General features: G+C 39.9%; 1 protein-coding gene across 1 annotated transcript; it reads left to right on the top strand.

Annotated features, from left to right (window-relative positions):
* The first annotated feature begins 1610 nt into the window (after window positions 1-1610).
* LOC120520057 (polymeric immunoglobulin receptor-like) lies at window positions 1611-18889 on the top strand. Its single transcript, XM_039742702.1, has 5 exons — window positions 1611-1650; window positions 4615-4929; window positions 15848-16168; window positions 17184-17492; window positions 18786-18889. The coding sequence occupies exons 1-5, from the start codon at window positions 1611-1613 to the stop codon at window positions 18887-18889; spliced, it is 1089 nt and encodes a 362-aa protein (XP_039598636.1).
* Window positions 18890-27372: the final 8483 nt, after the last annotated feature.

Genomic DNA, 27372 nt, shown 5'->3' with positions numbered 1-27372 from the left:
ACATGCCTTGTGCAGCTGTCACAAAGGAATACAAGTAAACTTGAATCTGTTAACAAGGCTTTATGAAGTACAATCCCTTATTTTACACCAAAAAGCAAAACTTTTGAAATCCTAAAAAACTCCTCATGGAGTTTTGTGTCTTCCAAATTTTGTGTCAATTTCATGAAAATGTTTGAAAATTTGCAGCTTGCCTGTTTCATTCATTGCTACTATTGGTTTTCATCCCAACCAATTTCATCTTTAGTTGGACTCCTATATTAATTAGGCAAGCTATTACTACCCAGTTTGACTTTTATGTATCAATCCAAAATTACAATACTACCTGCAGTGCAGAACAGATCATCCTCCTGAAGCAAAGCATATTCAGGCCTGGGCAGTACTTGGATGGGAGATCAGCTAGGAAAAGCTTGGGTTGCTGCTTGAAGAGGTTTTGGTGAAGCCTGTGGTCTGTGTGTGGATCCCAATGCCCCAGTGTGGTGACAGGGACACTGTGCTGTAAAAATGGTGCCATCCTTCCGATGAGATATAAAACTGAGGCCCTTACTCATGTGGTCATAAAGATCCCTGGGCATCTTTCAAAAACAGTAGGGTTTGTCCAATTGTCCTAGCTACGTAAGTTGCCCAACATGGCTTGATCATACTGCCCCCCTAATCATCCCACCCCTCTCTACTTGCTCTCATACCCCTTCACCACCTAATAGCTAATGTGTGGTGAGCATACTGGTGCAAACATGGCTGCCGTCGCATCATCCAGGTGGGTAGGTACTGTACATTAATGGTGGGTGAAGTGGCTACCCTCTGTCTATGTAAAGCTCTTTGAATTGCAAGAAAAGTGAAATATAATTGCAATTAATTATTATTACTAGAATTTATTATTACTGAATGAAGCAGGAATACAGATGCATAAGGATTTCTTTTTTTTTTTACTTTTTAGGATTTTCTTCTTTTTAGTCTTCTGGTTATTTATGTCATTATATACTAATAAGCATACAATTGGGTAAAATTGCTCTGTTGTGGTTGTCATTAATTTTTAGTATTTAGATAAAATTAAGAGGGAAAACACCACAGAAAAAATGAATTAAAAGAAAATAACTTAGGTAAGCATCTTAAAGAACATTTCTTCTTCATTTCTTATAAATGTAAGTTTAACACTAATGCACTTTTCTGAGTGCAAAATAAGAGAAGATATAAAAACACAGCTAATTAAACTATGGGATGAATGAATGGTGTGGGGTGTGGAGATCCAGGACTGAACTGGAGGGCGGCTGTGATAAAGCAGACTTTCTGTAGCTGATGGTGATATGTCACTGCAGCTCAGCATAATGTACTGACAATAATGCATCGCTTTAGATCATATGTAGACTGTATTTAAGGATAAATAATATACTGGGAAAACCTCAAATAGGAAGCAGTAGGAAAGTAACAGAATTTCATTTTTATATTCAATTTTGAAGTTAAAAATAACTTTTAGGCAAAAATCTTCTTGTCACGACTAGACTTGAGTTGTTCGGAAAACAGGAAACCACAGACCTGTGATGAGCGCCAGATGTAGGCCTTAATTAAAGCTATGCAACCAAAGGTGTTTTTACACAAACGGCAATAAACTCACAATGCGGTGCGTTCACATTCTTCTTCTAACTGCCTGGACAGGTAAAAAAGATTTTAAATTTTTAACTACCTTGAATTTTGACACCATTTTTTTCTAATTACATTCCTCTAATATACTTTAGGTGACTGTTTTACTGACAAATCATAAACATTTAATACCAAATTAATTGTGTTGTGCTCCTTGATTCAGCGCTTAACTTAGTTTATGTGTGTGTATTTTATTTAAAATCATGTAAGATCTTTAACTTAGTGCCACAAGCTGTATCTATGCAAAAATAGTTTTTACTTACATATTGATAGATTTGAAAGGCTGTATTGACAAAAAGATGATAAAAGTACTATATAAGATACTGGAGAGAGAGAGATAAGAAAAAGCAATATATGATAGATAGATAGATAGATAAGAAAAAACAATATAATCGATAAATAGTAAAGGAACTATATAATAGATACAGTAGATAGATACTTAATTGAAGGTGCAACTGCAGTGTCACGGTAGTATATATGCAAAGAAAACATTCAAGTATAAAAAGGCAAAAAAGATATGCATAAGCGTTTGTGATATATTTAAAATGAATATATTATTGTTAATTTGTAGCTAATTATTATTTTATATAGCATTTTTCAGTTGGCTATCAGTTTTGGGTATCAGTGTCTATTATTTTCAAAGACATGTGGCAGAAATGCATCACTGTGTATCTTCTGTGTCTATTGGATGTTTTATGAGGTTTTCTATTCATAATGATAGATAGATAGATAGATAGATAGATAGATAGATAGATAGATAGATAGAAAAGGCACTATATGACAGATAGATAGATAGATAGATAGATAGATAGATAGATAGATAGATAGATAGATAGATAGAAAAGGCACTATATGACAGATAGATAGATAGATAGATAGATAGATAGATAGATAGATAGATAGATAGAAAAGGCACTATATGACAGATAGATAGATAGAAAAGGCACTATATGACAGATAGATAGATAGATAGATAGATAGATAGATAGATAGATAGATAGATAGATAGATCTTTATTTGCTCCCAGGGGGATATTTTGCTTTTTACCAAAGCTCTTTAAATAAATGAATGCATGGATAGACTGATATGTATTTACAGACACACACATTACGAGCTGAACACAGACCAGAATGACTACAAAGGAAGAAAAATAATAAAAAAAAACTTCTGACTTGGCAGTGCCAGTCCCAGAGAGGCCTGTTGCTGTTGGTATAAAGGAGCTCCAGTCATTTTAATTGTTATAGAATGTAACACTTGCATTTTTTCCAGTCAGTTACTAATGCTGTGAAAGCAGTTAAAATAGCACTGTTTGGGTATACCATGGCTGTAACCTGTGGTTTATGTTAATGTGTAGGATTTTAAAATTACTAATCACCTATTATAGAGTAATGCACTTTATGTATTACTATGATTTATTAAAACACTGATAATGAGCATACTAAACCTAAAGGCAGGCTCAGTAGATGCATATTCCTTAACTGTGAACTTCATATGCAAAATGGAAAATGGATGCACAGTAGATAAATGACTAGTATGAATAAAGAAAGAAGAGAAATGAACACTGATAACATAATTACATTCAAATGTTTTACATTTCTGAAATTAATTTTGCTTGAATTTCATTTTTTATGACATAACCCAAAATCATCAACTGTAGAACTGACAGAGTATTTAAACTTTGTAAAACATCCGTTGAGGGGACAGTAATTAATTACACTATATAAAATAAAGGACTGTTTGATTGTTGTCCAAAAAGAGATGCACTAAGAATGAAATCCAAACTTGTGTGTGACTAAATGCAGCTTAAGCGTACTTATATGTAAATGATAAGGAGGGCAAGTCAGGCTCTTATGTGTTTAATAAGGTCAGCATGAGGATCTACGTAGACAATAAATTCTGACTAGATAGATAGATAGATACTTTATTAATCCCAAGGGAAAATTCACATAATCCAGGAGCAGACTATTTCTATAGGAAGTCAGGTGAAATGTTGTCACTAAGATCAAGGGACCATCTTTTCTCAATAGTGGTTGTACACCACAGCACACATAAAGAGATCTGAGATCTGACGACTTCACTCTCGTGGAAAGGCTCAATACGTGAGGCTCAGCTGGGCTGTATTCAAGCCTGGCCGTGTTCAATCAGCGGAGTCTAATTATTACCGGTCGGCTGTTTGACAATTAACTAAGGGGCAATTCACTTTTATAGAGCAATGCAGGTGTTGGATGAATGTATTACTTAAATAGATTAGATTAGATTAGGATAGATTACCTTTATCAATCTCATGGAGAAATTAAGATGCATAAAGCACCAGAAACAGAAAGAAAGATACAAACTAACAGTACAGATAATACAGAGAATCAATCAATTGATAAATAAATAAATAAACTTGAGAAGTGAATCAGTTGGAAGTGTTCTACTGCAGCAAAGCAGTGGGCAGAAAAGACCCCCAGAGGCACATCTTAGCACACTGTGGTGGAATGAGCCTGAGACTAGAAGTGCTCTCACAGAGCGCCTCCTGGAGGGGATGGAGGGGATTTTTAATGATGGCGTCCAATTTTACCTCCATTCTCTTTTCCACAACACCTTATGATGTTACGTTTTTTCTGGTTCCTTTTGTCTAATGCTACATTTTGCTTAAAGATCTGATGACAATCAATAAGACAAATATACAAAAATAGGCAATATCAGGAAATCCTCTGTTTTTGTATGTTTTTAAATGTACTGTATGTATGTATGTATAATATAACAATAATATATATGTACTTTGTATGTTATGGGAAATCAAACAGAAAAATGTCTTGAATTTCTGATAATACAAAGTCAGCCTGAAAATATAAAGTCCATGCTGAAAATACAAACTGTTATATGTGTTTAAAAAACTGTTATTTAGTTTTAAAGTTAGGCAATATTTTAAGAGTTTAGGTCTTGTATATTATTGAGAAATTGACTTCTTTCAAATGTGTGCTTTGTTTGCAGTCACTCACTGTCTGAAGACAGAAAATGAAGTGTCTGGCTGGGTAGGAGGGTCACTCAGTATCCCGTGTCACTACAATCCCAACGATAAAGGACATGTGAAATATTGGTGCAAAGGATGGCAATGGCACTCCTGTAAAATTATAAAACAAAGTGATTCTCCAGAGAAAGGTGACACCAGAATATCCATACAAGATGATAAAGACCGCAGTGTGTTCGTTGTGTCTTTGAGTGGTCTGACAAAGGCAGATTCAGGCCCGTACTGGTGTGGCATCAAGATCAGTGAAGATGGGGCCTTCCTGCGGCTGAAAGTCACAGGTACGAGTTTATTGTGGCAGAGCAGGATGACATCGGTTGATTTAATGATGTTTCATGTACTTTAAGTAAGGATTTTGCAGCCTTGGTTGCTGAAAATGTATAGGTAGTGTGGTGTAGTGGTTAAAGGCTTTGGACTTCAGACCCTGAGGTTGTTATGGTCAGATCCTGCTACTGACACTGTGTGACCCTGAGCAAGTCACTTCACCCGCCTGTGTTCTAATTAGTCAAAACAAAAGAAACAAAATCAATTATTGTAAGCCATCTTGGATAAAGGTGTCATCCTGTTAATAGTAATTGAAAATTTGCTCCAAATGCTATGAGAAATCTACTTTGCCACATTTAAAGCAACACAAAGAAAACATTTTGGTGAAAATGCTGCAAACAGAGTTTGTAGCCTCCTTAGCATTATGTTTAACGCTGGAAAAACGAGGCAAAAGCGGTGAATTTCTTTTTTTTAACAAGAAAAAAATGTTATTACGCGTAACAGAAACAATAAGAGCAGTACGAGTGTGTTTCTTAGCACGTTCTTCTTATGATCATTTTTATTGCTTGCACATGTTTGTGCCTGAATCACATGATCAACTCACCCCTTGATTTTTGTAAGCCAACACAGAGCAAGGCTTATTGACGTCCATATTTGTCCTGACGCAAACTTTGACAGTTGATGAGCAGTGCTTAGGTGGCTGACGTCTTTCATGTCCTTCTACTTGATCGCAGTCATTCTGTCTGTTTGCCACACACCTACTGTGCCTCAGTGATCCTTGATGGGACTGAATTCACCAGGCATATCTCAGCAGTTCGGCCGTACAGTGCCATATGCCTCCTATTCCCTGCCCATGTCGACATCTAATGACCAATTCACTCTGTCATCACTAATGGTTCAGTTTCAGTTTGTTCTAAAACTGGATTTACAGCTTGTTGTTTATACACCATTGTGATTTTTTGTTAGAGGCTCCACTCGTTACCATAGATTGGCAGAATACACAGAAAAATTCATTTCTTCTTTGTAGTATGATGTTACTTCATTCACACGATGGCAGCAGAATAATGTCCTGATTGTTATTTTCATATCGCGTCAAAATCAGTTAACCAGGGTACTACTTAAAATCAACCATTTTTGCATAGAGTTCTATGTCCGAGAGATGCTCTGGATTAACTCTTTCAGGGCGGATGTTGAGTTTTGTCGAAATTCAGGGGTGGAGGACGGAAATCAGCTCTAAACTGCGACTAAACTCACTGTTCTTTTTTAGTTTGATTCTCTTTGCTAGAAGGAAAGTTAGCTTCAGTGATCTGACCTTGATTCCCTGCACGTGTATGAGTAGCAAAGAGATCTGGCGAGAGACCAAAGCGAATGGGTGAAGCAAAATTCTCTGTGGATGATGTTTTGCATACTATCGTTGAACTCCGATTTTGATGCAAATGAACTGGAGTTAGAGATCGAAAACGAAAACTGAGCTACCAGCATCAGCTGATCGTGGTGCTGAACACGTTTGTGTAGCTGATGCGTTTACAGCAACATTCACCAGGGAGGACTACCACTTACGATGACACGAGGTACAAACCGGATTGTATTGCACTGCGACTGCTACCACTGGCCCCACGCAACTGTTGCTGCCAGAAACCGTGAACAGACATCGATATCAACTACAGCATTCACAGTAAGAGACGTTTTATGTTGATTTACTGTATGCATGAAACAATTTCAGGAAACTGAGATCTTTGGAAAATATATTCAGCCCTCAAAGAGTTAATAATTAGGAGGTTAACAAACATTTGTATTGACTGTCATTTTCTTTTGTACAGCATATTAGAAAAGGTAATTACATTTCTGTGAAATGTAAAAATTTTTGAGATGAAACATTTGTTAAGAACACTATGCCTTCTGATGAGAGTAATGGCCCTCAGGCGGATTTTCATACAAAGGGTGAGCATTTGCTTTGGGTAGACACTGAACAGAATGCAGGACAATGATGCCACTGTTCTGAGCCTTTCTGGTTTTATACTGAGAGCAGAACATCACCTTTGGGTAATAACAGCTGTTATAAAAAGGAGTTCTTGGGTCAGCCATCCACCCTCAAGGCCACGTAAAATCCGAGCCTCATCGTCACTTCCAGGGTCAGCTTACTGAAGCCATTTATGTTATGCAGACATCAGGCTAGAGCTTCTTCTGGTGTACTCGGATTTGTTTTTAAATGAGGTAGTCACAATAATCAGAGGCACGGATTCAAATCTTTACAGTCCGACACGATGTGTTATTAATTATCAAACTGGAGACTCATGGTGTTCCCCCTACCAGTCTGTACTTTTCAAAAGGCAACATGCACTGACTTCTCATTATATGGCACAATGTGTTGCACCCCAATGCCAAAGAAGGGTCTATCTAACCTTAATCTTTATTTATACATTATACTTATTCATGTATATGATGGCATTTAGAGTAGTTTGAAGGAGCTGAGTGATGTGTTTTATGATAAAGGTGTAGCTAGCAGCTTCTAGTCTGCCTGTCATACTTAGAACTTTAGAAAATGTATGATGAGAACAGGCCATCCAGCCAAAGGAACCTCATTAATCCTACCCACCTCATTTCTTCAAAATGATGCCAAGTCGTGTTTTGAAGGTCCTGAAAGCTCCATTAGTTTGAGTTGGCCAGTTGCCCATCATTCTGGCTATCTAGTTTTTCTCCCATTCGGTCACACTTTTCTCCTGCTCTTGTGCTACAAGGCATGCAGAGATGTAGTGTCATTGCTGGCATGGGTCTTCTTCTCACTCTTTATCCATTCGTAATGCCATATCCTTTCCAGCATCTCCCTGATAGTATACTGGCTGATTAGGATGTCACTGTGCTCTGAAAGGACTACTACAAGTACTACTGCCTTTTCTTATTGGTATTTTTGACATTTATAAGTTGCAGGCTCTACAGACATACTGTATGTGAATAGATAATTACTAAATAAAACCTAAATACCTTTTTTTAAAATTTCTGTGAAACTCAATCTTAATAAATTTGGCCACCATTCTAAAAGTCTGAAAATCCCCATAGAGGTGCAACTTCATTTTACTTGTGTGCAGACGATGATGTACTGCTACCTGGACCGACTCATTATTCTGAATGACATGCATTGATTCTCTGTGATGAGCTCAATTAGACTGCCATGGAGCTGATCGACGATGTCTATGTTCCTGTCTTTAAAGTCATGCCTTCGTTTCAGTGACAGGGATTTCCTTCTTCAGAAGAAATCCAGTCACCAGACTTTGTCAGAACAACATATTCTTCTTGAAGTGCACTGTAAATACATGGCTGAGGAAGCTGAAATCATTTTCATTCAGGTGTTAAATGACAGAATTGGTAGTTACAATATCATGTATTTTTGTATTGTCTGTCATTTCTTGCTCACTCCATCATAGTACAGTATTACCTATTACAACACTCTTACAATGATTGAATATTGTGTTAACTAATGTAGGTTATAAGAGCCATTTTCCTAGTTCTATAAGATTCATGAATATTTTACTAGATGACAATGCATAATCTATGGGAGGTTCCTATAACCCCCGTGAATAGAATTGTATTGGTTTATTCTTGCTATTTCTAACAGCTTTTAGTAAACATTAAAGTTCAGTTAGTGTCTAACCTTGTCTTGTGTAAGGTATAGAGGTATACGGTTTTAACTGTGTTTCTGCTCATGACGTGCTTGTGCACGTGACCGTGCTTGATGGCCTATGGGCTCTTAGAATGTGTGAAGTGACGTAAAGAAAACTTGCTTATTTAAGTACTATACCGTACGCTTAAGGTAGGGATGCCCAATGCATCAAACGCGATCGACCGGTAGATCGCCAAGTTGGTACAGGTAGATCTCATTGCATCCAAAAAAATTTTTTTTAAACATTAGTCTATCATATATCCTCCCTATGGCATTTGCCACTTGATTGACATACAGGGCGGCCAGTCTGAGATCTCTTTTCTTCTAACTCACTGGTCATCCCGCACGCACGATCAAACGCACGAGCTACTGCAAAACTCCGGCTGTGATCTAGTTAGCCTTCCAATTTATATCGACTAAAGAAGGGATTTAAAAAAAATGTTTGAGGAGGGTATGGGCTGGATGTGGAATTGGAAGAGGATTTTTTTCTGACAATGTCACAATCGAAGTGACTTTGTCTGATCTGTCAATCTATCATTGTTATTCCAAAGAAGAAAATGTGGAAAGGCACGAACTGTTCATAAAAACTACGAAACTGACGTCCTTCCAAAAAGTGATCTGAGAAAGGAGAGGGAACTAAAATCGCAGTTAATCGGACAGCTGTCATTTTTTACTCAGCTGAATTCAAAAGCTCCCTGACTGCATTATTCAGCTCTACTTATTTATGCGAAGCATCCTTTTCCCACATGACGATTATTAAATCCAAATACTGTTGTGACCATAAATGTATTGAATTATTATTTATTATTATTATGTTATTGTGCCATGAAGGTTATTCAGTTATGCAAGGTACGACAACATACATTTTATGTATAAAGTATACTTAGTATATATATATATATATAATCTTCACTTGGATCTTGAACTTTGTTTGTCCGTGAATGAATTAGAAGAAGAAGCACTAGATGGCAGTAGAGAGACAGCTAAAACATAGGCATTGCATTAAGAATCTCCTCCAGGCTTATACTACTGAAGACTGTAGTACTCCAGTCACACCTCAAAACACAGACATTCAAACTAAACAAATTGTTGTGCTTTAAATTAACTAAAGAGATCTTCATTTAGATCTTGATCTTTGTTTGTCCACGAATTCCACGCATGCGTAGACCACCTTCCAGTTTAGTACGTTGTTGATACTCACGGATGTCAACAATGTGCCGGAATAACGAAAGGGGTGGTGGACAGTGTTACGCTGGTTAGCTCCTGAGGCCTGGTTAGAGAATGAGATTGCCGAAGATAAAAGGTATGTGCCTACGTAACATATGAATGAAAGAAAGACAGTGGGTAAAATGAATGACAACGTAACAGCACGTTCTGGAAATTATTATTGTTACGTTGTAGCCGGCGAGTGCTGCGCGTCTCATAGTTGTACCGTGGCTTTCTCACATGTCAGTGAAGTGATTCCTATTTATTCTTTAAAGAGCCTGGATACCTATGTGTCCCCCTTTTATAACCATTGCTCCGTGTATATTGCCTTACTCGTTGGATTGCCACAAAGCAAGCTGCGAGATTGGAGAAAGGTTGAGAAGACATCATGAGAGGAAACGACAGAGTCGTGAAAAAGAGATGGACTGTGAACGGACAGAAGCAGAAATGCTCCTACACCACCACATAATTACTATTCGGACAGTGATTCAGAGTAGGCCGTTCCTATCGAATCAATGTCCAAGGGTTTTCTTTTGTAATTTTGTTTCCATTATAAAAAATCAGAATGCTGTGCGAAGGGCCCAGTTCACGACTGGCAGCCGCTTTTAAATAGGGAGCCCTTCACAGACAACTTTAACACGTGCAACGTAGTTGGGCGCACATGGCTAGTATATATATATTTATACATATATATATATATATATACTAGCAAAATACGGCGCTGCGCAGCGGTGAAGTACTGCATTAAAATTTTATTAAGAAGAAAATTTAACCTTTTTAAAATGAGGGAAAATATGCCAATAATTATTTGTTAAGGATCTCTTTGTCTAAAACATTCTGAGTTCGGCCCTCTGGTTGTAATATGACCAAGCTGTGAGCTGAGTTTACTCTTGAGCATGTAATGTACAGTTGGCCATGTGAACAGTAATCTTGTCTCAAATCTCACAGTTTGGATTGCTGCTGTCATAATCGGTTGGAGTTTCATGGTTTGTTTCAATTACGACAGTATTTGCAGGATTTGTTGTGTTGAAGTGACATTCGCATCTGTCAAGCGTTGTACACACACCCGGTTTCATTGATAAAATCACATCCAGCTTTTGAGAGTTTAAACATTCATAAACATCAAAGTGTCCACTACTGAAATTGTCACCTGTGAATGTAAGATGTTTAAGAGGCATTGGCAGTTGTCAAAAGGTGTAAAATATTTGGCTATTTCGGTACACTTGAAAGCGACAACCGGACAATTCAGCGGCAGCCATCAACTCACATGCAGAACCATAGGTGAAGGGCTTCAGCATTTCACTCTTCTAGTGCTCCTGTGTAGTCTAATTATCTCCTGTACCGTCATCAGTCCACACCTTGAACCTGTCCCAGTCATTCAATACATAAGACACAATGTTCCTCCGGATATCAAGAGTGAGCCTGATATGGCCGTGCAATATGTAACAAAGAGAATGGAAAAGGCAGGTGGTATCTCCGGGCATGGAAACCACTCGACAAGTGACAGTTCTTTGATCGATGGTGATCACCTCGATAGACATGTTAATGGGGGTACGATTGGAATGATAAAGGAAATGGGTACCTGAGCAATGTAAAGTAAGTGTAAAATACCTACACAATAACTATAATCGTAATAAACAAACAATAAAACAGCGGAGAAGCCGTGGATTAAACAAAAAGGCTGTACTTATCAGTAGGGAGACGTGAATCCGTGGCGAAGCAAGGAAGGGAATGTAGAGACTGGAGCGACGGACGGTCTTATATAGGCAGGCAGCCAACAACGTGAGGCGCTTGGGATGGGGACCAAGGCCGCCTCACACGGTGACCGAGCTGCAGGCTATGGACGATAAATGTACGTAAGTAGGATTCAGTTAACGCTTGGGAACTCGTGTACCAAATTTCAGTAAAGATGGGGCCGTAAATAAGAAAGTTCAACATGGCGGACGTTGTTTACCATTACGCATAGAATTTCGAAATGAAACCTGCTTAATTGTTGTAAGTAAGCTGTAAGGAATGGGCCTGCCAAATTTCAGCCTTCTACCTACACGGGAAGTTGGAGAATTAGTGATGAGTCAGTCAGTGAGTAAGTCAGTGAGGGCTTTGCCTTTTATTATTATATATACAATATATATATAATTTTTATTGTAGGTATATCATTTTGACCTGGTCATTTTAAAAGTAGCTCGCAAGCCGAAAAAGTGTGGGCACCCCTTTCTTAAGGTGTACAGAAGAAGAAATTAAGAACCTTTAAGTATAGAAAGAAGTAAAGAACTTTTAAGTACAGAAATAACTAAAGTTTCTTAAGAAAAGCTAAGATTATAGAAGATACATGTTTCCCTTTTTTTGCCTTTTATTCTACGTGTGTAACTATTTTTTCTTTTATTCTTGTGTGGATTATTTGCTTTTAACTTTCACTAAATATTTTCAAAATGAAATTTTGGACTGTGAGATTTCTTTGACACGCATTTTATCCGTGCTTAACTTCACCTTATGCACCAGCGGCTACACAGATTTTGTATGGAAGTATAACTCAAAGGAGTTAAGTAAGAAAAATGTCATCTCTGTCACCAAATGTATCTACGGCTCCCACACAGTAAATTATTCCACTGAGTTAATTGGAACATTACTCCTACTCAGAAATATAGTGAAGGTGTTGTCACAAATTTCTTGACCACTGTGCATATTTGCTATAGTACTATAACGAACACAGGAACAAAGGCTCAGTCAACGGCGATAGACACCACACAGGATGTGTAGGTTTGGATCCTCATACAGAAAGGTGTTTTAATTGTTTAAGATCAAAACAAAGGGCAGACAGTTTGATAAACCCTAACAAGCCTCTGCAAACTTCCCCGTTATTAAGGGCCGTGGGAAACACCATGCAAGAACAACAAGGACATGGACAGGTCTTGCCTCACTTTGTGTTGTCCCCTCTGCCTACACACCATGGATGGACAGCTGGCTTTTCTTCAGTCACACTGTGACGATGCGGGTTCTGCTCCATACTCCTATCTGACTTCTGGGGACTCTTGAACCCGACACCGTCAGTAATGTAACCGGATGAGCTGATCAGTGAGGACATCACGAAACAAGGAGATGGTGCAAAAATGTGCAAAGTGCTTTTATTAAAAAACAGTCAAAACAAAGTGTTCAAATTAATGAATAATCCAATAAAACCAGTGAAAGGGTGGAAGTTAAAATCCCATAAACAAATCTATAAAAATTAGGCTATAAACAATGGCTGGAAGCAGTCCTTTTAAAAACAAAGCCCGGTGCCTTCTTTATACTGGCGACTCCCCTGCTTCTCCCATCCAGGCTAGGCACCAGGGGAGTCCCCCTATCTGCAGCTGACCTTCTCCATATGGCTGATCTGGTGGCATCCCAATCCCTGGCTTCGCTCAACCATCCACCAGACTGAGACTTGGCTTTCCCCAGGATATATATATAAACTGCTCAAAAAAATTAAAGGAACACTTTGAAAACACATCAGATCTCAATGGGAAAAAGAAATCCTCCTGGATATCTATACTGATATAGACTGGGTAATGTGTTAGGAACAAAAGGATGCCACATCGTTTGATGGAAATGAAAATGATCAACCTACAGAGCCCTGAATTCAAAGACGCCCCAAAAATCAGAGTGAAAAAATTATGTGCCAGGCTAGTCCATTTTGCCAAAATTTAATTTCAGCAACTCAAAATTGTACGCAGCACTTTGTATGGCCCCTGTGTTCTTGTATACATGCCTGACAACATCGGTGCATGCTTCTAATGAGATGACAGATGGTGTTGTGGGGGATCTCCTCCCAGATCTGGACCAGGGCATCACTGAGCTCCTGGACAGTCTGAGGTGCAACCTGGTGGCATTGGATGGACCAAAACATAATGTCCCAAAGGTGTTCTATTGGATTTAGGTCAAGAAAGTGTGGTGGCCAGTCAATGGTATCAATTCCTTCATCCTCCAGGAACTGCCTGCATACTCTCACCACATGAGGCCAGGAATTGTCGTGTACCAGGAGCCACTGTACCAGCATAGGGTCTGACAATGGGTCCAAGGATTTCATCCTGATACCTAATGGCAGCCAAGGTGCCTTTGTCAAGCCTGTAGCGGTCTGTGTGACCCTCCATGGATATGCCTCCCCAGACAATCATTAACCCACCACCAAACTGCTCATGCTGAATGATGTTACAGGCAGCATAATGTTCTCCATGGCTTCTCCAGACCCTTTCACTTCTGTCACGTGCTCAGGGTGAACCTGCTCTCATCTGTAAAAAGCACAGGGCACCAGTGGTGCATCTGCCAATTCTGGTATTCTATGGCGAATGCCAATCGAGCTGCATGCTGCTGGGCAGTGAGCTCAGGGCCCATTAGAGGACATGGGGCCCTCAGGTCACCCTCATGAAGTCTTTCTGGTTGTTTGGTCAGAGACATTCACACCAGTGGCCTGCTGGAGGTCATTTTGCAGGGCTCTGGCAGTGCTCATCCTGTTCCTCCTTGCCCAAATGAGCAGATACTGGTCCTGCTGATGGGTTATGGACCTTCTATGGCCCTCTCCAGCTTTCCTAGAGTAACTGCTTGTCTCCTAGAATCTCCTCCATGCCCTTGAGACTGTGCAGGGAGACACAGCAAACCTTCTGGCAATGACACGTATTGATGTGCCATCCTGGAGAAGTTGGACTACCTGTGCAACCTCTGTAGGGTCCAGGTATCGCCTCATGCTACCAGTAGTGACACTGACTGTAGCCAAATGCAAAACTAGTGAAGAAACAGTCAGAAAAGATGAGGAGGGAAAAATGTCAGTGGCCTCCACCTGTTAAACCATTCCTGTTTTGGGGGTCATCTCATTGTTGCCCCTCTAGTGCATCTGTTGTTAATTTCATTAACACCACAGCAGCTGAAACTGATTAACAACCCCCTCTGCTACTTAACTGACCAGATTAATATCCCATAAATTTAATTGACTTTATGCTATACTCTGATTAAAAAGTGTTCCTTTAATTCTTTTGAGCAGTATATATATTCCTAGTGGTACGGTGGAAATTCTATGATGAAAAAAAAAAAAATAACACTAAAGAAAGGATACACTAGGCTTCTTTAAATATCGGCTACACACTCACAATAGTACAGGTGTGCAGTACCTTTAGGCAGCTCTGGCTTGCTTCAAGAGAGTGCAGGAGGCATGTTTCCTAGGTACAAGCAGGAGTGATGTCTTCTACCCATCCACAGGTGAGATCTAATGTCCATTGTAGTTGCCAGTTGTTCACATTTTTCTCACGTTCATTGTTTCCAAAATAAGAACATGCATTTGCTTAACATGGGATTCATTCTTCGCTCACATTGGGAAACTCTAATTTGCAGACAGTAGCCCCTGACCATATACAGTATTGACATCACGAAACAGGGAGCACCTCAGCACTTTTTTAATAGCCTCAATTGCTTCAACGTGTCTCTTCACATTTCCCTGTCAGGTTTCTTAGTTTATAGTAGTGTTTTCTCCATGTCAGATGGTTTGCATTGCTTCAGCTATATTTATTTATGGCAACCCATTTTAAATATAATAATGTTTATGGAATAAGCCTCAAAGATCAAAGTAGCACACCTTTGGCTACATATACATATAAGAAACCTTATTTCGTTTTAGCCAGGTATTAGCTATGACTCTTAATGATTAACTATTTGGGGACTTTACATAATACTCAAAAGCAGAGGTGGGTTTCTGGGCCATACCATTTATCTGTATGCTGATTGAATTGTTTGAAATACTCCCTAGTTGTTATATGTAAATTAACCTAACTGATCAAAGGAAGCTTTCTTTTAGATTTCTTCAGTCTGCCATGCTGTGTTAACAATACAATCTGTAAATCCACTTGTAGGTGTAAATAAAGAAGGTCCATGTTTAGAGTTCATATGTAACAATAGCTCAAGACTCTTCTTTTTTTGTTAGTATTTTCCACAACAGTATCCTTTGAAATATAACAATTGCTGGGACATCTTAGATAATTTCAAATGAGTTCATGTACATTTTTCAAAGTAATATAAAGAGCTGAATTTGTTTACTTGATTGTTGGTAGGCCCATCTAACTTGTGGGTGGATGAAACAGTTATCACTGGTCAAGAAGGAGGATCTGTCAGTATTCAGTGTTACTATACTCCTGAATTTGAAGACCATATGAAATTCTTATGTAGAGGCATGGAATGGAGCTCTTGTGAAATTCTGGTGCAGTCGGGTGCTCGAAGTTCTAAAGGGAACGTGACCCTCAGAGACGACAAGAAAGAGCGAGTCTTCACCGTGAGTCTGAGTAAACTGGAAATAAAAGAATCTGGATACTATTGGTGTGCTGTTGAGAAAAGAGGAGTTAAAAAAGGGACATCTATAGACTTCAGGATTTTTGGTAAGTTATATATTTATTATTATATATGTTTAGCTGACATTTTTATCAAAGGCAGCTTACAGGAAACTTTTTTGCAAAACTTTTTTGCAGTGCAATCGCACTTTTCAATTGAAAATTCATTTGACAAATGAATGACAGGGACAGGTGGGACTTTAAATAAAAAGCACAGACTAGTGTGAAGAGGCATCCTGTTTGCGGAGTACTTTCATTTTCTGAAGTTACTTATTTAACAATATTTTGGCAAAAAATGCATGCATTTGACATGTTGTGAGCATACAGTTAGATGGCTTCACCTATGAATTATGCAACATGTGAGATTTTTTCATGGATGTTTTTAATGTTTTTAATGTTGATTGCTGTTGTCCAGCATTGGTCACCATAGGTCCACATTCTATTCAAAACCTTATAATGATTGTGTGTGTGTCTGTGGTGTTAACCCTGTGATAGACTAACACCCTTTCCAGGGATTGCTCCTGCCTTGTGCCATGTGCTTCCTCACAACCCTGCTCAGGATAAAGCAGGCTTAGAAAATAGATAAATATTATATATTGTTTACTTACTGATATATGTCTCTGTCTACAGTATGACAGACTTTTGTCACCGTCCTGCTCCACTGGCAGACTGAGGAGATCGCTCCTCCCCCACACTATGCGACTCTTCAATTCCACCCGGGGGAGTAAATGCTAACATTAATTTTATTTTAATTTTTTTAATTTTTATTACTATTTAATTTAATATTGTTTCTTTGTATCAGTATACTGCTGCTGGATTATGTGAATTTCCCCTTGGGATTAATAAAGTATCTATCTATCTATCTATCTATCTATCTATCTATCTATCTATCTATCTATCTATCTATCTATCTATCTCTATTATATAGTGCCTTTCATCTATCTATCTATCTATCTATCTATCTATCTATCTATCTATCTATCTATCTATCTATCTATCTATCTATCTATCTATCTATCTATCTATCTATCTAATGAAAGCATACTTTGTTTCATATTTATAGCCTCTCCTTATCTGTGGACAAATAAATCATTAATCCACTTTCAAAAGGGTGGATCAGTCAGCTTTCAGTGCCATTACAATAAGGATTACAAAGACCAAGTAAAAAGCTGGTGCAAGGGGTCTGAATGGAGCTCCTGTGATACCATAAGGTGGTCAGACAGAGAGAAGGTGACGCTCGCTGACAATATTAAGCAGACATTCTTCACTATCAGTGTCAATGGATTAGAGATCGAGGACTCTGGAGATTACTGGTGCTCTGTTAAGAAGAAAGGAATATCTAAAGGAGTACACATGGAGCTGAGGGTCAATGGTAAGATGTTAGTAACCTGGTTTCTCCAGTTAACTACTAGTGCTCTTTTGCTTTAAAGTTAATAACTAGTCTTCCACATCAAACTTTGTGAATTAACTCTTTTATACACTTCCCAATATTTGATATTTTTTGATTATAACAATATAATGTTATAACACTAGGATGAAAGTAGATAGATAGATAGATAGATAGATAGATAGATAGATAGATAGATAGATAGATAGATAGATAGATAGATAGATAGATAGATAGATTTGAAAGGCACTATATGATAGATAGATAGAACATGGAGGCTCATGAGGTCACTGGAAAGGGGGACATGGAGGTCCCAATGTCTATATAAAAGGACAAAGGTCCAAGTCTTTAGAGTCCTAGTGCTTCCTATCTTGCTGTATTGTTGTGGGACATGGATGCTATCCAGTGACCTGAGACAAAGACTGGTCTGGTTTGGTACTGTGTCTCTTCGGAGAATTCTTCCGGAAGGTGGGACTGAACCACATGTCTGCCCTGGGGGTTGCCAACCAGGATCCTGAGCTGTTTTGCCATGTAGTGGGTGCGGTAATGCACTGTACCAGTGCATGCTCCCCAACCTGACCTCACCTGACCTGTTTAAATACATACATACATACATACATACATACACACTTTCCTATCTGAACACACACCAGAATGACTATAAAGCAAGAAAAATCGAAAGAAAAGTTGTGACTTGGCTGTCACAGTGAAGCATTATGCAGACATATTGCTGTTAGTATAAAGGAGCCCTCCATTGTATTTCTTGACACACTTCTGCTGAATAATTAATTTGCTTAAAGTCCTCAGTGTTAGTGTGTTAGAGAGAGGATGTGCAGCATTGTTCATAATGGCGCTCAGTTTTGTTATAATTCTTTCTTTTGCTATAACCTTCAGGGGACCCGGAGTGCATCTCATAACCGAGCTTGCCCTTTAATTAGCCTGTTGATCTGGTGGGTCTCTATTGATGTGATGTTACCAGCCCAACACACCTCAGTGTAGAAAATCACACTGGCCATCACAGAGTTGTAGAAGGTGTGAAGGATGTAATTTCCTACATTAAGGAGCACTGTTTCCTAAGGAAAAAGAGCCTGTTCTGCCCTTTCTTAAATAGTTCTTCTGTGTTCCAGGACTAGTCCAACCTGTAATTAATGTGCGTACATGTTATTAGAATACAGGACTCATAGGTTCATAGATTCTGGGAAGTGGCAATGCCGACCATTGCCTGATCAGATTCCAGCACCCGCAAACATGAAAAATAACTTGCTTTTGTGTCTGCAGCTTCTTCATCCTATCTATGGACAAATACCTCTTTGATCATTGGGCAGGCAGGGGAAGCTGTCACCCCCATTGTTATTATAATCAAGAATACAAAGATCACTTGAAATCCTGGTGTAAGGGGACTTCATGGTCCTCCTGTGTCGTGTACCAGCTGGAGAGAACATGTCATTCACAGACGATTTCATCCACAGAACCTTTATTATGAACATAAACAATGTGGAGGAGGGTGACAGTGGTCAGTACTGGTGTACAGCTGAACAGTATGGAGTTAAAGTGGGGATTTCTTTGGAGATTAAAATTAAAGGTAGGTGACCGTTTATCTAATTCCTTACTGAATCATTTTTAATTTTTTGTCAAGGTAAAGGAAACATCAGAAGTAATGGAAGAACTCTAAAACTTCAGTGGTTGGTATAAATTAAATACACACAACACACTCCATTTGCAGTATATTTTTTATTCTCCTTGTAACTTGACTATAAGTATAAGTTGAAACCAAACATTACGATAAGTCAAAATTATCTGCACTTTTAGGTTTATGAGATATGTGAAGTAATTAGCCACAGACCCTCAATCAATGACTGTTTGGGATGCCTGTACAGCATTTACTGCACACATGTGGAAAAATGGTGTGTTTATGGTCACAATGGATATCTAAGGATCTGTGCTGATATCTGGAAGGTTTCTGGTTCAAATCCTATTACTGGTGCTAGTTGACACCTACTTGAGCAAGGCCCTTAACCTGAAAATTGCACCAGGGTGCTCTGAACGCCAAAGGTCATGTGAAAAGACAATTCCCCCTGACAGGATTAATAAAGTATATCAAATCAAATCAAATAATATATATATATATATATATATATCAAACTAAACATGGCTCCAAGGTAGAGCCCGAGCAGTAATTCACTTTTTATTAGTTGAAGGTGTAGTGGGACAGAAATCCATAGAAGGCTTTCTGCACAATATGGAGACAATCTTTTACAATGGCAGAATGTTTACAGATGGATTCAGAAGTTAAAAAAATGATTGGAAAAATGTTAAGCGTGAAGAAAGAATGGGATGTTCGTCCACATCCACTGCAGATGACAATATCGAGCAAATCCATACCATGATTCTGACAAACTAACAAGGATTTCTGCCCCTGGGCAGTGACGCCATCAGTATGATTAATATTTAAGCTGGTGTTACATGTATGCACTTGTCCAAGGTTGTGGATACTTTATTCAAGCCTTTACCATGTGACTACAGACTTCCAGATGATCTGGTTATCGATCCCACTTGTGTCTTGGTTTAAGTTTTCATCTCAAGGTCCTTTTCTGTTGCCCTAATGCCTGCCAGTTTTCATTCTGTCTCTCCACGTTTAGTAAAAGTTCCTTTATAAACAAAATAAATGCAAAATGGCATGAATACAACAGAATCACTGCCATGTAGTTAAGTGGCCTTGATCGTCAGGCTTCTACCGATGATGTAAAGTTAGAATAACTTTGGAAAACATCACCCCAGTCCCAAAGGTATCACATCCATATGAGCTGAATGACTTCCGGCCTGTCTCTCTGATGTCACATGTGATGAAGACCATGGAGCGGCTGCTGCTTCACCACCTGAGGCCACAGGTCCGCCACGCCCTCGACCCTCTGCAGTTCATATACCAGGAAAAGGATGCCATTATCTTTATGCTATAAAGATCCCCCTTCCACTTGGACAGAGGCAGTGGTGCTGTGAGAATTATGTTTCTGGACTTCTCTAGCACCTTCAACACCATCCAACTCTGCTCCTTAGGCACAAGCTGACAGAGATGGGAGTAGATTCATACCTGGTGGCAAGGATGGTTGATTATCTTACAGACAGACCTCAGTATGTACGTCTTGGGAACTGTAGGTCTGACATTGTGGACAGCAGCACAGGAGCGCCGCAGGGGACTGTACTTTCTCTGGTCCTGTTCAGCCAACATACATCAGAGTGCCAATACAACTCGGAATCCTGCCACATGCAAAAGTTCGCTGACAACACTGCTATCGTGGACTGTATCAGGAGTGGGCAGGAGGTGGAGTATAGGAAACTAATCAAGGACTATGTTAAATGGTGCGACTCAAACCACATACAACTGAACACCAGCAAAACCAAGGAGCTGGTGGTGGATTTTAGGAGGCCCAGGCCCCTCATGGACCCCGTGATCATCAGAGGTGACTGTGTGCAGAGGGTGCAGACCTATAAATACCTGGGAGTGCAGCTGGATGACAAATTGGACTGGACTGCCAATACTGATGCTCTGTGTAAGAAAGGTCAGAGCCGAGTATACTTCCTTAGAAGGTTGGCGTCCTTCAACATCTGCAATAAGATGCTGCAGATGTTCTATCAGATGGTTGTGGCGAGTGACCTCTTCTACGCGGTGGTGTGCTGTGGAGGCAGCATAAAGAAGAAGGACGCCTCATGCCTGGACAAACTTTTGAGGAAGGCAGGCTTTGTTGTAGGCATGGAACTGGACAGTTTGACATCCATGGCAGAGTGACGGGCACTGAGCAGGCTCCTGTCAATCATGAAGAATCCACTGCATCCACTGAACAGGATCATCTCCAGACAGAGGAGCAGCTTCAGCAACAGACTGATGTTACTGTCCTGCTACACTGACAGACTGAGGAGATCGTCCCCCCCAACACTATGCGACTCTTCAATTCCACCTGGGGGGGTAAACTTTAACATTATACAAAGTTATTGTCTGTATTACCTGCATTTTTATCACTCTTTAATTTACTATTGTTTTTATCAGTATGCTGCTGCTGGAGTATGTGAATTTCCCCTTGGGATTAATAAAGTATCTATCTATCTATCTATCTATCTATCTATCTATCTATCTATCTATCTATCTATCTATCTAATAAGGAGATTCTGTCTTCAGATCATTTGCCTGATCAAAAGACATCTCCATTCGGGTGGTCGTCCCTTTTTAAGCCCTTGGACCAGAAGGGACAGGGTTAATTGCTTTCACCAGTCATTTTCTCTGGACTGTGGGTGAAAAACACGACAAGGCTGTTAGCAGCAGTGCCCCCTGTTGGCCTGAGGTGGCATTATATCGCTGAGAAGAGCTTGGATGGTGATCCTCAGGAGCACATGCATGACAAGATGAATTTCAATTCATGCAGAAATCTTGTGTTTTGTGTTACTGATTGTATTTATTTATTTCAGATTACATTAGTACACTACTAGCATTTACAAATATTGCATTTTGAGAGATATTCATGGTCATGTATGTTTTTGCAGATGGCGCAGTTAAACAGAACAGCGCAATACAGTGGTAAGTCTTCTTTGACTTATTATTTATATCCAATGTTTTTAATTATGCTCCAGCACCCTTGAAGGATGGATAATGGATAAAATAATATATATATTTTTTGGGTTGTTCATGGAGTTCTCAGGTAACAACTGAAATGTCAATAGAAACACATACCTTTTTTTTTAGCAATATCTTATGTAGTTCTATTGTATTTCTCGATTTCCCACAATGCTTTGCATTCTCTATGCAAATTCTTCCTTCCCATGATGCTCTGCAGTTTTCATGAAAATTAGCCTCCCATGAGTCCTTCCAGGTCCATGCAAATTAGGCTTCCTGGGTGCTTTGCAGTTTATGCAGGTGTGGATATCTTCACAGGTCTGGAGATTATCATAGAAAACATTTGATACATGGTAATTCTAACACAAGACATTTTTTTGTGTGTATCATTCCACAAAGATTACTTTATGCCGAAGTTGGTTATTCTGCTGCGATTTCTTATGTTTAGACCAATCGGATGGACAGTTCCCAGTTTTCTGATCCATTCCCTTTCTTTCAGCCTTCTCTGACTATCTGTCCAAATGTGGTCCTGTGTAACCAGATTAGCCAGTCCATGGCATAAGAAATGTGCCACCAACAGTCTCCGTACTTCTTTCCTGTTCCTTATGGTGTATAGGTGTTGAGCAAGCCTGACTTTGACCCCAAAACACACACACACTCATAGGAGATTGCACCTATGGCTTTTGATTATATAAATACAGTTTGTGTCCCCCAAATGTACTGTTATTGCCGTGGGTTTTTACGTCAACATTTTTCAAAAATGCAGGCTGCTTTCAGGGTTGAATGTCCCCAGGTGTTTGTAATGTGCTCCTCACTAAGATATCTCCCAGACTTTTGTTCTTTCTGTACCCTGCAATCACCTTATACTCTTGCAGCGTATTGCCAGCCAGAATCTCTTGAAAGTTGTATTTGATCTTCCTTTTGGCCTGTATGCTATTCTGGGAGTATCTGGAAATGAATTTTATGGTCTTTTTATTGCTGTGCTCCGTTCTTTCCTTCCATCCATCCATTATCCAACCCGCTATATCCTAACTACAGGGTCACGGGGGTCTGTTGGAGCCAATCCCAGCTAACACAGGGCACAAGGCAGGAAACAAACCCCGGGCAGGGCGCCAGCCCACCACAGGGCGCACACACACACACACAAGGGACGATATAGAATCACCAATGCACCTAACCTGCATGTCTTAGGACTGTGGGAGAAAACCCACGCAGACATGGGGAGAACATGCAAACTCCACGCAGGGAGAACCTGGGAAGCGAACCCTGGTCTCCTAACTGCGAGGCAGCAGCTCTACCCCCTGCACCACCATGCCACCCAATATATATACTTTGTATGTATATATATACAAGGTGTGATCAAAAAGTACGGTGAATGTTGATGCAGAGCACCATCCAAGAGCAACGTAAAACAATTCAATGCCGGTTCTGACTTGTCCAACCTAGAGCCCAGTTTGTGACAACTTTCAACTTGTTTGATACAGTCAGTCATTTGTGAGCCACTGTTGAGTTCAAGTGTGTTTTTCAAGTTTGTCGTTAATAATGGATATCAAGCAACGCATTAACATGAAATTTTGTTTCAAATTGCAAAAAGCTCAGGAAACCCATCAGATGTTAAAATCAGTTTATGGTAACACTGCGCCAACAATTAAGACTGTTTACAAGTGGTTTGATCGATTTCGTAATGGATCTGACTCGGTTGAAGACGAGAAAGATCAGGATGTCCTTCAACATCAATAACTGAGGAAAATGTTGAAACGTTTCATTCTTCATCATGACAACGCTCCTTGTCACATATCCCTTCTAGTTCGACAATTTCTGTCGAATAAAAACATTAAGCTGTGTCCACCTTATTTGCCGGATCTGGCACCGTGCGACTTCTGGCTGTTCTCTAAACTGAAAATGACCATGAAAGGTAAACGATTTCAATCCATTGAGGACAACCAGGCAGCCACGACAGCCCAACTAAAGACACCCTTGAACGAAAACTTCCAGAACTGCTTTGCAAAGTGGCAAGAGCGTTGGGATAAGTGCACTCGAAGAAGGAGGAGAGTATGTTGAGGGTGACTAGTAGTTGTAAATCTTTTACTGCAATAGACATTTCTTTTATAAAACATTCACCGTATTTTTGATCATACCTTGTATATATACATATATACAATATTCCAAACACACGTTTATTGCACCACACACGAATACAGTGCACCAATCACCATCAAATAGTCATTCAGACTCCTTTCTTTCCTCACCTCCGCCTCCAACTCCTCTCAGGCAAGCTCTGTCCTCTTCCACTCGACTCCAGCCCCCAAGTGGAGTGAGGCGACCTCTTTTATACAGCACCCAGAAGTGCTCCAGGTGCTCCACAATTAACATCCGGCAGCACTTCTGAGTGTGGCAAAAGTGATGCCTGCAAGTTCAACTCCTCTTCTGGAAGCACTTACGGGTGTGGTGGAAGTGCTGCAGACCACAGTTCCGGAGCTGTCCAGGCACTCCCTGGTGGTGGCCACGTCTCTCCATAGGGTTGAGCTTCCAAGCTCTGTGACCCCCTTGTAATCCTGGGACTTTGCCCCCTTGTGGTTCAGGGAAGCTACGGCCTTTTTCCCGGTACTTCCCATCATCCGGTGTCCCTGTGGTTCACAATATAATCTATCTATCTATCTATCTATCTATCTATCTATCTATCTATCTATCTATCTATAATATAGTGCCTTTCCTATCTATCTATCTATCTATCTATCTATCTATCTATCTATCTATCTATCTATCTATCTATCTATCTATTATATAGTGCCTTTCCTATCTATCTATCTATCTATCTATCTATCTATCTATCTATCTATCTATTATATAGTGCCTTTCCTTTCTATCTATCTATCTATCTATTATATAGTGCCTTTCCTATCTATCTATCTATCTATCTATCTATTATATAGTGCCTTTCCTATCTATCTATCTATCTATCTATCTATCTATCTATCTATCTATCTATTATTTAGTGCCTTTCATATCTATCTATCTATCTATCTGTCTATTATATAGTGCCTTTCCTTTCTATCTATCTATCTATCTATCTATCTATCTATCTATCTATCTATTATATAGTGCCTTTCCTTTCTATCTATCTATCTATCTATCTATCTATCCTTTCTGTCTGTGGAATCTGTGTCTGTCGATTACTCTGGTCTGGGTGGGCGTGGTTGTTGGTCGCAGGTCCGCTCCGTTCGTTTGGGTATCTGTGAGTATTTCTCGTTTTCTTTTTCTAACTTTCTTTACTATCAGTTTTATGTATAAAGATTTTTTTACTGATTTGCCATTTATTTGAAAGTATATAGTTTATTGTCAGTGGTTGTTGTAATAGTCGGACGCTGGCTGCGCTTGCCGCCATGGCCGCGTCCCGAGCAAGGCCTCCAGGGCTTAACCCGCGAAATTTTGAACATCTTTCCAGAAAAAATGGAATTAAAGTAGTTGTGGACCCGATGGTCTCTGTTGAGGCGTGTGTTGTTGAGGTGGCGAAAAGAGTTGGCTGTAAGAATGTGAAGTCAGCATCCCGAATGAACAAAACTATTGTACTGTTTTTAAGCGACGAGGCTATGGTACATACACTAGTGCAGGAGGGCCTGGTGATAAACGGCTCGCTAGTCCCAGTTCTGCCTTTATCGACTCCTGCTAAACGAGTTATCATTTCAAATGTTCCACCTTTTTTGAAAAATTAGATTTTATTAAACGAACTTCGCAGATATGGTGAAGTCATATCTGATTTAGTAATGATACCGCTTGGCTGCCGCTCTCCGGATTTAAAACATGTCGTGTCTTTCAGGAGACAGGTGTACATGGTACTAAATAACTCGCGTGAGGAGCTTGATGTGGCATTGAAATTTAAAGTAGAGGGTTTTGAATATATTGTATTTATCTCTACAGAACTAATGAAATGTTTTAAGTGTGGTCAGACAGGGCATAAAGCTAGTCAGTGTAAGCGGGGTGTTATGGCAGACAGCTCGGATAAACCGGGACCATCTGGTGAGCACAAAGAGCCCAGTAATAGAATATCGGACAACGAAGAGAATGATTCTTTACTTAGTGACTCAGAAATGGAAGATCAGAGTTACGATTCTGATGAAGAGGCTGAAGATCAGGGTGAAATTACAATAGTTCAAAGTATCACAGCAGACCTGGCACATGAAGCAGATGAGCCGGAAGTTTCCAGCGGAGAGCCTGCGATAGAAAATAAACAGATGGCTGAAATGGTTACGGGCGCAGAGGAAACTACCGAACAGACTTTTGAAATAAATCAGAATAAGAAGGCTGATGTCGGCCATGAAGAGGAGGTGAGGGAGGTATCTAAAGTGGTACCAGGGGCTGAATGTTGTACAGAGAACTCTGCTGTGCATCTCCGCAAGACACCCGCCAAGAGTGCTACCGCTCCAGAGACGGCCTCGGGCGCAGCGCCTTCTCAAAGGAGGGCGGAGGAGAGCGCACTGGCTGAGCAGTCTTTAACTGATGAAATAACACAAGAGACGGGGGCCGATGGAGAAATGATCTTTGAAGAAGGAAACGGTTTTATTAAGCCGGTAACCAGGAAGAGAAAGGAGCAATCAACCAGTGGTGGACGCGCCAAGAAGAGCACGAAAACTGAAAGTGTAGAGGCCGCCGCTAGTGATCAACAGCAGACAGACGGCACTGAAATCAAAGTGAGAGAGGAAGGAGGGGAGGATGGCAATGAATCTGACCCGTCGATCAGAGTTGATTTGTCATCTCACTCGAGCTTACACGAGGCTTACAGCACAGAAAGCATTTTGCGCTTTTTAGAGTTTTTAGAAGGGAAGAGGGGGGTCAGTATAGTCGAACATTTTCCTGATCTCCATCTGTTTCTGAGCTCGGCGAAGCAAGTGCGGCGGCGGGCTGCTGAATTAGGTATGACCTCCAAAGAGAGAGTCCGCTTAAAGAATATCATAAGCAAAGTGAAACGTTCACTAGAAGCACAATCATGATGGCAGTTTTAAAGCGATTCCCCGTTTCTTGGGTTAATGTAGTGTTGTTGACCGCCACCTTATTTTCTTTTAAAATGCCTGTTTATTCCCTGTGCTCTTTCAATATAAACGGCTGCAGAGATTTAGTAAAAAGAACGGCGCTATTTGAGCACTTAGCGCAAAAAAGAATTAACGTGGTTTTCCTTCAAGAGACCCATACTGACGAGGCTAATCAGTCTGACTGGCACAGAGAGTGGCCAGGGGTGGCACATCTTAGTCATGGCTCAAATCTCAG

This window comes from Polypterus senegalus, unplaced genomic scaffold (assembly GCF_016835505.1).
Source record: "Polypterus senegalus isolate Bchr_013 unplaced genomic scaffold, ASM1683550v1 scaffold_2004, whole genome shotgun sequence".
Lineage (NCBI taxonomy): Eukaryota > Metazoa > Chordata > Cladistia > Polypteriformes > Polypteridae > Polypterus > Polypterus senegalus.
This window is presented reverse-complemented; position numbering and strand designations above follow the sequence as displayed.

Bases quoted from the DNA above. Each gene is read 5' to 3' on its own strand.
- LOC120520057 (XM_039742702.1), top strand. From the start codon at position 1,611: ATGCGGTGCGTTCACATTCTTCTTCTAACTGCCTGGACAG. The intron at 4,930-15,847 runs GTACGAGTTTAT...GATTGTTGGTAG, and splicing joins CCTGCGGCTGAAAGTCACAG to GCCCATCTAACTTGTGGGTG. The intron at 17,493-18,785 runs GTAAGATGTTAG...TTGTGTCTGCAG, and splicing joins CATGGAGCTGAGGGTCAATG to CTTCTTCATCCTATCTATGG.